Source organism: Trichomycterus rosablanca, chromosome 14 (genome assembly GCF_030014385.1).
Source record: "Trichomycterus rosablanca isolate fTriRos1 chromosome 14, fTriRos1.hap1, whole genome shotgun sequence".
NCBI lineage: Eukaryota > Metazoa > Chordata > Actinopteri > Siluriformes > Trichomycteridae > Trichomycterus > Trichomycterus rosablanca.
The window spans coordinates 29,201,495-29,216,053 of NC_086001.1; the positions used below are offsets into that span (position 1 = coordinate 29,201,495).

Consider the following 14,559-nt stretch of genomic DNA (forward strand, 5'->3'; position numbering starts at 1 on the left):
TCATTCTCGGCTAATAAACATCCAAAAATGAGTGAAACTGCATTAACTGATTCTGCAGTAAACAAGGAACAAACTACAATCAAATATGTTTAAAACGTTTTTCTGTAAATGTTTATTTTCTGTTATTTTGTAAATGTGAGATTCATCTGTGTTGAAACGCTAAGGAAGTGCTAAGGGAGCGTCTAAAAAGTGCATGAAGCCGAGGTGTAGTTATTACCCAGTGGCATGTACCATTCAATACAACTGTATAAAGTCCTACAGTATGGGTACAGTAAAAATATATAGTGTCAACAATTCTAAAATCAATCATTTTAATATAATAAACAATGCAATAGTTACCTAGTGTACCACCCACTACACTTAAATTACAGAAACAAACCCTACAGTATGGGTACAGTAATTAAGAATTAAAAGTAAAAAAAAACATGATTTTTTCATATAACCAATGATGTAGTAGTTAACTAGTCACTTGTACTAGTTACTACAGCCACATTATAAAAGTCATACAGCATGGGTACAGTAACGAATCAAAATGTTCTACAGTAAAGGTACAGTAATAATAAAATATAAGAGATTAACAACAATTGAAAAACACAAGTTTTGATAAGATGAAGGTTGTAGTAGTTAACTAGTCACTTGTACTACTACCTACTGTCTGAGCTGCTGTAAATAACTTGCTGTGTTTACTGGTGTTTCTGTTTACGTGTAGAAAAATGGCTGAATCCAAAATTTCTGTAACTCAGGACGAGTTCAGCTGTTCAGTCTGTCTGGAAACACTGAAGGATCCAGTAACTACATCATGTGGACACAGTTTCTGTATGGTGTGTATTAATAACTGCTGGGATCAGGAGGATGATAAGGGAACATACAGCTGTCCACAGTGTAGAAAAACCTTCACTCCAAGACCTGAAGTGAGTAGAAACACCATGCTGGCTGGAGTTGTGGAGAAACTGAAGAAAACAGAACTTCAAGCTCCACGTCCTGCTCACTGTTCTGCTGGACCTGAAGATGTGGAGTGTGATTTCTGTACAGAGAGAAAACACAAAGCAGTAAAATCCTGTCTGGTGTGTTTGGCCTCTTACTGTAAAACTCACCTTCAGCCTCACTATAAATCTTCTGCTTTTAAGAAGCACAAGCTGGTTGAAGCCTCCAGACGACTCCAGGATCAGATCTGCTCTCAGCATGATAAACTGCTGGAGGTTTACTGTCGTACTGATCAGCAGTGTATCTGCATGTTGTGTACCATGGATGATCATAAAAGACATGATACAATATCAGCTGCAGCAGAAAGAACTGAGAAACAGGTAAAATATTATACAGCTCTCTTTAACAAGTAACAACTCATTATCATTTACACTGACGTTGTTTATGTGGTGCTCGTACACAATACAAGTAAATTCTGAATTGTTATTCTGTGTAGAAGCAGCTGCTGGAGATCCAGAGAAAATTCCAGGAAAAAATCCAGAACAGAGAAAAGGAACTTTGTGAGCTGATAAACGCTGTGAAGTCTCATAAGGTAAGTTTTATAAACAAAAAGCTCTCAGGATCAGTCCGACTCTCCTCCATTAAACCAATCTCTATTAAAAATGAGATATTTTATATCTCAGGTAACTTTGCAAGTGATTGAGCATTTTTTATCATAAATTTAAAAATTCTTCAAATTCTGCCTGGTTATTTGGTGAGTGATGCTGTACAACAATTCTGAGGTTGTTTTATAAGGATAATAAGATCAGATTAGGACTTTGACTGAGCCACCCAAAATGATAATTGATTATTGCTTTGGATCAGGATGCTTAAACATAAATTACTATATAAGATTTCTGGTAAAGACTTGAGAAGATCACTAAGTTGAATTTCGCAGTTCTGGCCACCAGCACATTTTACAGTATATATGGTGTTTTTAGGTTTTATCAGATTTAATCCACACATATAATTTTGAATTAAGGACATACAGGAGCAGGTGTGTTGTATATAAAATCTGTGAGGAAGTATAACATGCTGATAAATGCAGTAAAACTAACTATATTTGGGAAGTAGAGTATAAAATACTGCATCATGTGGACATGATGATGATGGTAACATTTTCAAGGGTATGAAAAATAAAGCCATTTAGCACCATCACCAAGCTATGAATGATGAAAGTCTTAGTCTCGCCAGTAGCTACATATGAATGTGAAGGATGGACAAATATCTGAGTGATAAACGTTTCCTCTTTCTGAATCTTCTAACAGTGTTCTGCACAGACAGCAGTGAAGAACATTGAGAGGATCTGTACTGAACTAATCAACTCAATTAACAGAAGATGCTCTGAGCTAAAAGATCTGATCAGAGATCGAGAGACAGCAGAAATAAGTCAAGCTGAAAAACTCCTGAAACAGGTGGAGCAGCAGATTGTAGAGCTGAAGAGGAAAGATGCTGAACTGGAACAGCTTTCACACACAGAGGATCCCGTCCATTTCCTCCAGGTAACAGCACTAAAAATAATTTTATTATTGCTGCACCAGTTCAAGTAATAAATTACAGCAGTACTTTGTAACTTAATGTCCCCTAAACTCAAAATCTTTTAAACTTGATGCCTTTTGTAGAGAAATTTGTTCCCTTAAACTCGATTATTGTTAGAATTCATTCAAACATGTTGGGGAGAGCCGGAAACGCAACAGAAACCACATCACAAGCAAATCATCCTCTCTTGTCTCCCCTTGGTGGTAACGTTGTGCATCTTTGTGCATCTTCCACAAATCTGTAACATATTGAAAACCCTCCTACACAAAACACATTATGACCCATAAAGTCGTAACACTCGGGGTTCTGAGAAGTTGTGAGAATCAGAATCAGCTTTTCTGAGAGATCATGAAACACTTTTTATGTTATTAGAAGAAAAATCATTCTGTGCTTCATGTCGGTCACCCATCATTTGTGATTCATCATTATCTTGTTGTTTCTTTGTGAACATTATTTGTCTGGATGTAGAATTTTCAGTCTCTCTCGGCTTCTGCTGGATCTGCAGAATCAGTCAACATCACAATCAGTCCTTTCCTCTCATTTGATGATGTTACAAAGTCTGTATCTCAGCTGAGAGAGAAAGTAGAAGAATTCTGGAAAGAGCAGTGTGAGAAGATACCAGATGGAGGTGAGTTCAAGCCCTCAGTGTTCCATTGTCTCCAAAATACTACGGTACTCAAACATCAAACAAAACAATCAAATCCACCAACATGAACATTTTACATCTAACAACATCATTCATTTACTCATTAACCCAGTACTGGTCATGGTCACAGTGAGTCCAGGGTTGAATGAAATACACTCTGACTTGGTCCGTTACTCAGACAAACACTGGGAGAACATGCCAAACATGAGAACATGACAGTGTCTGGTGTAAATATATATTTACTATGATTAGTGATTGTATTGTTACTCTTTCTGCAGTGAAGAAAGTCCGGATTACTTCACCTACTGAACCTGAAATCAGAGAATATTTTCTACAATGTAAGTTTCTGACAAAGACACAAACATACACAGTGCAGTGACATTTTTTTTTTGTATTTGCACCTCCCAGTACACACGTGTGTTTGTGTGTGTCTGTGCAGTGTTTGTGTTTTTGTGTGTTTGGTGTTGAATAGTGTTGCACTGTATCTAGTGTCACACTCTCACATGCACACGCTTGAAAGTTTGTGAACCCTTTAGAATTTTCTATATTTCTGCATAAATAAAACATCATCAGATTTTCACACAAGTCCTAAAAGTAGATAAAGAGAACCCAGTTAAACAAATAAGACAAAAATATTATACTTGGTCATTTATTTATTTATTTAAGTATGTGAACCTCTAGGATTCGCAGTTAATTTAAAGGTGAAATTAGAGTCAGGTGTTTTCAATCAATGGGATGACAATCAGGTGTGAGTGGGCACCCTGTTTTATTTAAAGAACAGGGATCTATCAAAGTCTGCTCTTCACAACACATGTTTGTGGAAGTGTATCATGGCACGAACAAAGGAGATTTCTGAGGACCTCAGAAAAAGAGTTGTTGATGCTCAGGCTGGAAAAGGTTACAAAACCATCTCTAAAGAGTTTGGACTCCACCAATCCACAGTCAGACAGATTGTGTACAAATGGAGGAAATTCAAGACCATTGTGGTCGACCAACAAAGATCACTCCAAGAGCAAGGCGTGTAATAGTCGGCGAGGTCACAAAGGACCCCAGGGTAACTTCTAAGCAACTGAAGGCCTCTCTAACATTGGCTAATGTTAATATTCTTGAGTCCACCATCAGGAGAACACTGAACAACAATGGTGTGCATGGCAGGGTTGCAAGGAGAAAGCCACTGCTCTCCAAAAAGAACATTGCTGTTCGTCTGCAGTTTGCTACAGATCACGTGGACAAGCCAGAAGGCTGTTGGAAGAATGTTTTGTGGATGGATGAGACCAAAATATAACTTTTTGGTTTAAATGAAAAGCGTTATGTTTGGAGAAAGGAAAACACTGCATTCCAGTATAAGAACCGTATCCCATCTGTGAAACATGGTGGTGGTAGTGTCATGGTTTGGGCCTGTTTTGCTGCATCTGGGCCAGGACGGCTTGCCATCATTGATGGAACAATGAATTCTGAATTATATCAGAGAATTCTTAAGGAAAATGTCAGGACATCTGTCCATGAACTGAATCTCAAGAGAAGGTGGGTCATGCAGCAAGACAACGACCCTAAGCACACAAGTCGTTTTACAAAGAATGGTTAAAGAAGAATAAAGTTAATGTTTTGGAATGGCCAAGTCAAAGTCCTGACCTTAATCCAATCAAAATGTTGTGGAAGGACCTGAAGCGAGCAGTTAATGTGAGAAAACCCACCAACATCCCAGAGTTTAAGCTGTTCTGTACGGAGGAATGGGCTAAAATTCCTCCAAGCCGGTGTGCAAGACTGATCAACAGTTACCGGAAACGTTTAGTTGCAGTTATTGCTGCAAAGGGGGGTCACACCAGATACTGAAAGCAAAGGTTCACATACTTTTGCCACTCACAAATATGTAATATTGGATCATTTTCTTCAATAAATAAATGACCATGTATAATATTTTTGTCTCATTTGTTTAACTGGGTTCTCTTTATCTACTTTTAGGACTCTTAAGTCTAATGATGTTTTAGGTCATATTTATGCAGAAATATAAAAAATTCTAAAGGGTTCACAAACTTTCAAGCACCACTGTACACACACTATACACACACACTGTACACACACACTGCACACACACACACACACACACACACACACACACACACACTCTCTCTCTCACTTCTATGTTAATTGGTTTATTTTGTGTTTCCTCTCCAGATGTTTGTCGGTTCACACTGGATCCAAACACAGTAAATAAAAACCTTCATCTGTCTGAGAAGAACAAAGTGGTGACCTGCAGTATAATAGAACAGTCATATCCTGATCATCCAGACAGATTTGACTGGTACCAGGTTTTGTGTAGAGAGAGTGTGAGTGGACGCTGTTACTGGGAGGTTGAGTGGAGTGGGAATGATGGGGTTAATATAGCAGTGTCATATAAAAGCATCAGCAGGAAGGGATGTGGTTATGACTGTTGGTTTGGACATAATGATCAGTCCTGGAGTTTGTTCTGTTCTCCATCCAGATTTTTATTCTGGAACAATGACAAAAAGAATGAAATTCCCATAATGCCGAGTTCCTCTAGAATAGGAGTGTATGTGGATTATGAAGCAGGAACTCTGTCCTTCTACAGCGTCTCTGATACAATGAAGCTCGTCCACAGAGTTCAGACCACGTTCACTCAGCTCCTCTACCTGGGGTTTACAGTTTGTTATGGATCCAAAGTGAAACTGTCAGATTTAACGAATTAAATGTAAAATTTACATGAATGTGTAACATTAAACTGTTTGGGTGATTTTAAAATCTGTGAGTCTATAAGCAAAATCTTAACATAAAAATTATAATTTTCCTTTTGAACCACAGGTTGGTTATTTCAGCAGTAGCGAGCGCTTATGAGCAGTAATAACTGAGAGACGTTTGGTGTTTCTAGGCTGTTTAGTACATTAAGTCACATTAAGTGTTTTAGACTCTCCTGGAGAAGCTGATTCTCACCTGATTTCTCCTGAGCTGTAAAACACAAGTTTAAAAGTGAAACCAGCACATGGTGAGGAATAATACAGCAGAACTTAGATACGTGTGGATGGTTTCAGAGGGGATTTGATTCTTTCACAAAAATAGTTATTTGTATTGTGGTGCGTTCTTTCAGCCTTCATCAGTTTATCTCTGCTCATTCAGCCTACAGCAGTTTAGACCCACCCACTTAACCATCAGTTTGCCTCCACAGTGACCCTGTATATATAGAGAGAGATTTGATTTTTAAAATTACATTTTATTACAACGTAATATTTATTTTCTCCAGAAGAAATCTTTCACTTTATACTACAGTATACTATATTTTTTATATTGTTTTGTAATTTCCATTTTATTTTTTATTTTTACTACTTTCTTTCATTAAGTCAGTGCATGCCTGTGTGGGTAACAATCCAGGTGTTAATTCATATAAAATGTCTTTTAGCTGTTGATTTTTGCTCCTTTATATTTTAATCTTATGGCTGGGTTCAGAAATAGGGTTGGTTCAGGATCTGGTTCCTTTCTTTTGAAGTAAAAACAGTGAAATCCATAAAATCTTTAATGATCTTTTTTACCCACCGCCATCAGACTCTACAACGAGTCTCTTCACAGTCGAGGCAGCCAGATCTAATGTTGCTGGACTGATTAGGGCTGTTTTTCCTTGATCGTAAACCACTTATTCACTGAAGTCACTATTTTCTAGACCCCAAATTTGCTGTCTCACTTTGTTATTGTCATTATTATTATTGTTATTAATAATCTAGTGATAGTAATGGTAATAATGTTGATAACAGTGGTGATAATGGTAGTGGTAATTATAATGGTAATAATAAATGTGTATTTGGATACTTTATTGATACAGTAAACTATTTTTTACTCCATATTTGTATATAGCGGTGCCCCTGTATATTCCTCCCTTACTGTTTTGTTCTTTATCCTATGGTTGTGTAATATGTGTAGAGTTCTGTGTAGAGTTCTGTGTTTTGCTGCTGTAACGAAACAATTTCCATCGGGATTAATAAAGTTCTATCTTATCTATCTACTATATCATATTATTGTTATTTATCAGTTCTCCAAAAGTGCCACAATAGGGCGACATCACAGTATTTTTTTAAGTTAGCAAAATCATTCAGAAGTTAAGAACTAAAGCTTTGTAACCCTAATTAAACACATTCAATTCAATCAACACAAACAACTGTCCAATCAGTTTTACCTTTTATTCTTAAACAGAAATAATTTTGCATAATAAAAAAATAACATATTACAGAAATAACAGCTGAAGTACAATTTCAGGTGCTAACACTTCAATGTACAACTGAATACAACTGAACAGTAGCAAATATTTAAGAATGCAGTATGTAGTGTGGGACTGCAATCATTATACAACAGATAAATGGGTTATACAGCTGCAGTAGTAGTAACACAATATTCCCAGCAAAACAACTTACAATAATTAATCAGATGAGTCTGAACTTTTCTGGAATGTGTTGCAGGCCTGACTTGCATGTTTCTGTATATTAACAGTTGACCTGATAAAACATGAAATATCTTGAGTTCATATCTGCAGTGGAATAAGAATCAGTGTAAATGTAAGAAACTCTGTCTTTTTTATTGGCATTTTATTAAGCAAAACTCAAGAGAGTACACCATAAATCTTTCCTTCTGACTTATTATTATTATTATTTTTGTATAATTATTATTAACATTAATTGCTGCTGTTGTTTTATGTTGTTTTTAAACATAAAGCGTAAAACCATAAACACTATTTATGAATACATTTCATTAGTCGTCCACTTCAGATTTTTAAAACCATAAACACTATTTATAAATAAATTTCAATAGTCGTCCACTTCAAATTTTTGTTAACTAACTAACCATAACAATTTTAAGCTTTTAATTTCTTATTTATTTATTTATTTAGAAAGGCTGAACGACGGACGTCTATAAGAAGCAGCTTGTTTACAGCGTCTCTCGCTTACGGCCACACCACCCTGAGAACTCCTGATCTGGAAACTAAGCAGGGTCGGGTCTGGTTAGTACTTAGATGGGAGACCGCCTGGGAATACCAGGTGCTGGAAGCTTTTATCCACACACACCCACCTTCACTCCAAACCTCCTGTTACACACTGACCCAGCGGCTTTTTCTTCATCAAAGCTACACAATGAGACAAAGATCAGCTCATACTTTCATTCTTACTACAATAAAACACTTTCAACTGACTTTTAAAGTTAATACTTTTACTATTATTATTATTATTATTATTTTATTTTTATAATTATTAATTGTTGCCGTTGTGTTTGTTGTAATAAAAAAAACTCCTCATATTTTAAAGTGTAAAAGCATAAACAGCACCGTCTATAAAGATGAATCCTCTTGTGCTTATAGACTAGTTGGTTTGTAGTGTTATTTTTAAGCTTCTACTGGTGTGAATGTGTGAGTTGGAAAACAAAACATGACATTAGAGAAACTGCTTGGAAGAACGTCTAAGACTGACTGTAGTCCTCTCTAAAGCTACCTGAGCAGTGTTGGGGTAGTTACTCAAAAAAGTAATCCATTACTCATTACTTAACTAAAATTGTAATGGGATTACTTTACTCATTACATCCTGGAACATGTAATCTCGTTCCTCATTACTTTACTTTCACGTTACATTTTAAACCCAAACAAATACTGTATACTGGAATCACATCTACAAACAAATTCCATTTATTTACTTTATTTATTTAGTTTCAGAAAAATCCTCTCTTGTGCAGAGATGTGCCTGTGTTTGTTTCTGCTTTAAAACATACACGCCATGAACCAATTAGATTTAACATCATTAAACAAGTTTATTCCTTAATTATTTATCCTTATACTAGAGGAGCGACTCGGTTCCTTAAGTTCATTTCAAAGAGTTGTTCAATAGAATCGGTTCCTTCCCCCCAACACTGTAGCTGAGAGATACAGGGCTAATGGAGATGTTTTACTGCTAAGCTGCTGTTTAACTCCAGTCCAGTTGGTGGCGCTGGTGCGTCTTAAGTTGTTCTGCCAACCGCCATTAAACATCATAAGAAGAACAAGAAGCTGCTGCGTTTGTACTGTAGAGCCTCATCTGTAAGTAAAATATGTATTTAATTATAACCCTTATATTTAATTATAACCAAATTCTAATTAATAATAAAACTAGAGTTTATAATAAAACATCACTGTGAGGATTTGAGGAGCTTTAACTCCAGTTTTATTTAAACAAACAAACTATTAGCTGCTCCGCTAACTGTTAGCATCACACATGATTCAGTAATGATGAACCGATTCATTGAACCGATGAGTCAGTCGATTGTAACGGATTCAGAGTTTATTCATTACTAAATCTAACATTTTGATATAAACGCGTCACATTTTCAGCTTTGTTTACAGTGTTTAATGTTTTATAGAAACAGCGAGTTCTTGTAGCTTTGTTTACAGGTTGTTTTACAGGTTTATAGTAAAAGTTAAAAGTATTAGTACAGCACTGTTATTGGGAGTGGATGAGAAACTAGATGTAAAGAACATCAGACTTCATCATTTCACTTTGGGCCACAAAACCACTTCCACCAAACTCAAAGGGTTGTTTCCCAGACAGGGATTAAGGCTTATAGTCCAGGACTACATTTAGCTTTAAATAGAGAATCTCCATTCAAAATGCTGTGTAGTCTAGGACTAGGCTTAATCCCTGTCTGTGAAACCAACCCAAAAAGTTCTATTAGAAGTCTTTTCTGTCTGATGCTGCTCAGTCCCACAATAGTTTCAACATTTTCACTCTGTTTACAGCGTCACAGCATTAAAAATAAACAGTTAAAACAGTCTGAAAGAGTATTCCTGGATTTCTCTTTAATAGGGAATAAAGTACATTTGTCTATCTGTCCGTCTGCCTGTCAGATCTTTTAATAATGCAGTCAGCAGAAGAGGGACACGTCACCCCCATAGATCTACAAAATGAAGGATTCCAAGAGAAACTAATAAAAAAGGAGGAGGAAGAAGATGGAAGTTACTTCTGTAAGTAAATGTGGAGCAATTTGCCATGTTAGTACAGTACAGTATGGTTAGTATAGTAGAAATAATAAGAGAATGTGGATAGTGGGATTAGAACCTGTACTGTACCGTACTGTCCTGTGTAGAAGTGCTGATACTTCCAGTCTGGATTAAATCTAAGTAGTATTTATTTGTGGTAACTAAACCCACAACCTTCAGTTTCCTCCAGTTGTTGAGTTTCTTCTTCACATATTGATGAATTTCAGGTGAAGGATCTTTAATCCCTGTGGAACACGTCACCTCTGAGGAACACCTCACCCCAGAGGACCAACAGTGTGGAGGTTTCCAGATGAAGCCTGTAAAGAAGGAAGAACCTGAAGATAAAGATGAACTCAGTAAGATACTTTTTATCTTGAGTAAAATGATTATTTATAATGTTATAAATGTATTTAATTATTTACAATGTTATAAATGTATTTGATTATTTATAAAGTTTTAAATGTATTTGATTATTTATAATGTTATAAATGTATTTTATTATTTATAATGTTATAAATGTATTTGATTATTTATAATGTTATAAATGTATTCGATTATTTATAATGTTATAAATGTATTTGATTATTTATAATGTTATAAATGTATATGATTATTTATAATGTTATAAATGTATTTGATTATTTATAATGTTATAAATGTATTTGATTATTTATAATGTTATAAATGTATATAATTATTTATAAAGTTATAAATGTATTTGATTATTTATAATGTTATAAATGTATATGATTATTTATAATGTTATAAATGTATTTGATTATTTATAATGTTATAAATGTATTTGATTATTTATTATGTTATAAATGTATTTATTATTTATAATGTTATAAATGTATTTATTATTTATAATTTGATAAATGTAACTGATTATTTATAATGTTAAATGTATTTATTATTTATAATGTTATAAATGTAACTGATTATTTATAATGTTAAATGTATTTATTATTTATAATGTTATAAATGTAACTGATTATTTATAATGTTATAAATGTATTTATTATTTATAATTTTATAAATGTAACTGATTATTTATAATGTTAAATGTATTTATTATTTATAATTTTATAAATGTAACTGATTATTTATAATGTTAAATGTATTTATTATTTATAATGTTATAAATGTAACTGATTATTTATAATGTTAAATGTATTTATTATTTATAATGTTATAAATGTAACTGATTATTTATAATGTTATAAATGTATTTGATTATTTATAATGTTATAAATGTATTTGATTATTTTCTGCTTCAGAACTGAACAAGGATTTCTGCTGCTCCTCGTGTCCACGTTCCTCTACAACCCAAAATCAGCTCCACAATCGCATCAAGAGCTGCAACCATGTTAAATATGAGACTCTGGTGAAGATTAAGACTGAACATGAGGATCTGACGCCCACCAGAAGCTCCAGTAATCAGCAAACGTCCTCTGGTACTGTCAGCATTAACACCTCTCTCAGTCCCACACAGGAAGAAGGAAATGTCTGCTCACAGTGTGGGAAGAGCTTCAGTACCCGGGGTGCTCTCAAAATACACCAGCGCATTCACACTGGAGAGAAACCATATCAGTGCTCACAGTGTGGGAAGAGTTTTATTACACAGAGTAATCTCAAAAAACACCAGCGCATTCACACTGGAGAGAAACCGTATCAGTGCTTACAGTGTGGAAAGAGTTTTAATGGACAGAGCCATCTCAAAATACACCAGCGCATTCACACTGGAGAGAAACCATATCAGTGCTCACAGTGTGGAAAGAGTTTTAATGGACAGAGTGCTCTGAAAAGACACCAGCACATTCACACTGGAGAGAAACCGTATCAGTGCTCACAGTGTGGAAAGAGTTTTAATGGACAGAGTCATCTCAAAATACATCAGCGCATTCACACTGGAGAGAAACCGTATCAGTGCTCACAGTGTGAAAAGAGTTTTAATGGACAGAGTGATCTGAAAAGACACCAGAACATTCACACTGGAGAGAAACCATATCAGTGCTCTCAGTGTGGAAAGAGTTTTAATGGACAGAGTGATCTCAAAATACACCAGCGCATTCACACTGGGGAGAAACCGTATCAGTGCTCACAGTGTGGAAAGAGTTTTAATGTACAGAGTAATCTCAAAAAACACCAGCGCATTCACACTGAAGAGAAACCGTATCAGTGCTCACAGTGTGGAAAGAGTTTTAATCAACAGAGTGCTCTCAAAATACACCAGCGCATTCACACTGGAGAGAAACCGTATCAGTGCTTACAGTGTGGAAAGAGTTTTAATGGACAGAGTAATCTCAAAAAACACCAGCGCATTCACACTGGAGAGAAACCATATCAGTGCTCAAAGTGTGGGAAGAGTTTTATTGGACAGAGTGCTCTCAAAATACACCAGCCCATTCACACTGGAGAGAAACCGTATCAGTGCTCACAGTGTGGAAAGAGTTTTAATAGACAGAGTCATCTCAAAATACACCAGCGCATTCACACTGGAGAGAAACCATATCAGTGCTCACAGTGTGGAAAGAGTTTTAATGGACAGAGTGATCTGAAAATACACCAGCGCATTCACACTGGAGAGAAACCATATCACTGCTCACAGTGTGGAAAGAGTTTTAATATTCAGAGTAATCTCAGAAAACACCAGCGCATTCACATTTTACAGAAATGATGCTCACAGTGTTGGGGAGAAATGGTTAGCAATGAATGAATTATACTGTGTAATTAATAGGTCATTAATTACACAGTAAACATTAATAAGTAAACAGTAATAATAAAAGTATAAATCTTTAGGTTAAACTATTACTGGGAAATAATGTGATTATCTATAGTGGAGTGAATGGTGGTTAGAACCAGGAGGTTTAGAGCTTGATGTAAGTGAATGCTATCAGTTAATAGTGGAAATGAATTGAAAATAAAAGGTATTGGATCGGCTAGTATATATTGGTCTTAGTGCTACTGTGCTTGATTGGTTTTCTTCATACATTTCTAGACGTGTACAGTATGTTCACAGTAACTCCTGTCACTAGTGGTGTCCCTAAGGGCTCTGTCCTTTTTATAATTTACCTGCTTCCCATTGGACGTATCTTTAGGAAACACAACATTCAATTTTATTGTTATGCGGACGACACTGAGCTATACCTGTCCACTGTGCCCACGGCTACTCTTCCTCCTCCATCTCTATCTGATTGTCTAATAGAATTAAGAACATGGTTCTCTTACAATTTTCTCAAATTAAATGCTGATAAAACTGAAATTTTTCTTATAGGTAGAAAATCTCCTCTCTCTAAATCTAACAAATTCTCAGTGATGATGAAGAACTCAGTCGTCTCTCCTTCCACTCACAATCTTTCATTTCATGCACATATTAACAATATCACACGATCTGCTTATTTCCATTTAAGTAACATAAGTAACATCTACATTTAAGTAACATATACATCCATTCCTTTCTCCTAGAAGTGCTGATGTTCTTGTTCATGCCCTGGTCACATCTCAAATTGATTATTGTAACTTTTTGGTCTACCTCATATGGGAGCTAGAGCTTTTAGCTACTCTGCCCCACATCTCTGGAACTCTCTCCCTCCTGACTTTCGCACCATTGATTCAATCCCTAGTTTCAAAACATATTAAAACGTATTTCTTTAAACTCGCCTACCCTTAATCTGTGTCATTAATTATGTACTGATGTTTTGTATTGTTAGGTGTCCTTGAGTGTTTTGAAAGGCGCCTATAAATAAAGTGTTTTATTATTATTATTATTATTATTATTTTTATATGTTGGCACAGATGTTACTTATACTTGTTTTTCACACATTTTTATAGTTTGGCTTATACAGAGGTGGAAAGTAACAAATTACATTTAGTCATGTTACTGTAATTGAGTAGTTTTTTTGTCATAGTTGCAATTTAACTGTTACAGGACGCGTTTTGTTCCGTATTTTTAACAGTGGGAGAGAAATGCTGCAGATTAGACTGAGACAGGGTGATGTGTATGAAACAGAAGGAAACTGCTGCTACTGTGGGAATTAGAAAGTGTTTAGTGTTCACTTTTAATCTTGGTGACACCGTGTGTGCGCAGGTTCATCAGCATAACAACCTGTTTATTACTCCGCTGTTTGAGTAGCGCAGTGGGTAGAGCGCATATTTTTCTGCTCTAGATTTGAGTTCAGCTTAGGGCGAAACTAAAGCAACTGGGGTGGGCATTGCTCCCCCTGGATTTTCTCACTGCCCGCCTAAGCAGCACAGCCAGAACCGGGGCTGCATATCAGTGTGTCAGTGTCACTGGATCATTAAGCTCCACTTGGCTACAACTATTAAGATTCTTTAGTGTATATGTGGGAATTTGTGCACGTCCGGATGTGACAAAAATGCCTCGCGTCCAACAGTCGAATTTATCCCAGGT

At 35.6% G+C, this 14,559-nt stretch overlaps 1 protein-coding gene and 1 pseudogene across 1 annotated transcript; both read left to right on the plus strand.

The window, feature by feature from the left end:
- LOC134327143 (zinc finger protein 850-like) overlaps positions 1 to 14,559 on the plus strand; it is an 82,161-nt pseudogene that overhangs the window by 54,430 nt on the left and 13,172 nt on the right.
- Positions 690 to 5,918, plus strand: LOC134327144 (tripartite motif-containing protein 16-like). The gene is made up of 6 exons (XM_063009212.1): positions 690 to 1,304; positions 1,421 to 1,516; positions 2,232 to 2,465; positions 2,971 to 3,130; positions 3,427 to 3,486; positions 5,324 to 5,918. Exons 1-6 carry the CDS (start codon positions 714 to 716, stop codon positions 5,854 to 5,856), a joined length of 1,674 nt encoding a protein of 557 aa, XP_062865282.1. The 5' UTR covers positions 690 to 713; the 3' UTR covers positions 5,857 to 5,918.

Coding starts and splice junctions, on each gene's coding strand:
- LOC134327144 (XM_063009212.1), top strand. CDS start 714: ATGGCTGAATCCAAAATTTCTGTAACTCAGGACGAGTTCAGCTGTTCA. Junction 3,131..3,426: donor TGAGAAGATACCAGATGGAG/GTGAGTTCAAGC, acceptor CTCTTTCTGCAG/TGAAGAAAGTCCGGATTACT. Junction 3,487..5,323: donor CAGAGAATATTTTCTACAAT/GTAAGTTTCTGA, acceptor TTTCCTCTCCAG/ATGTTTGTCGGTTCACACTG.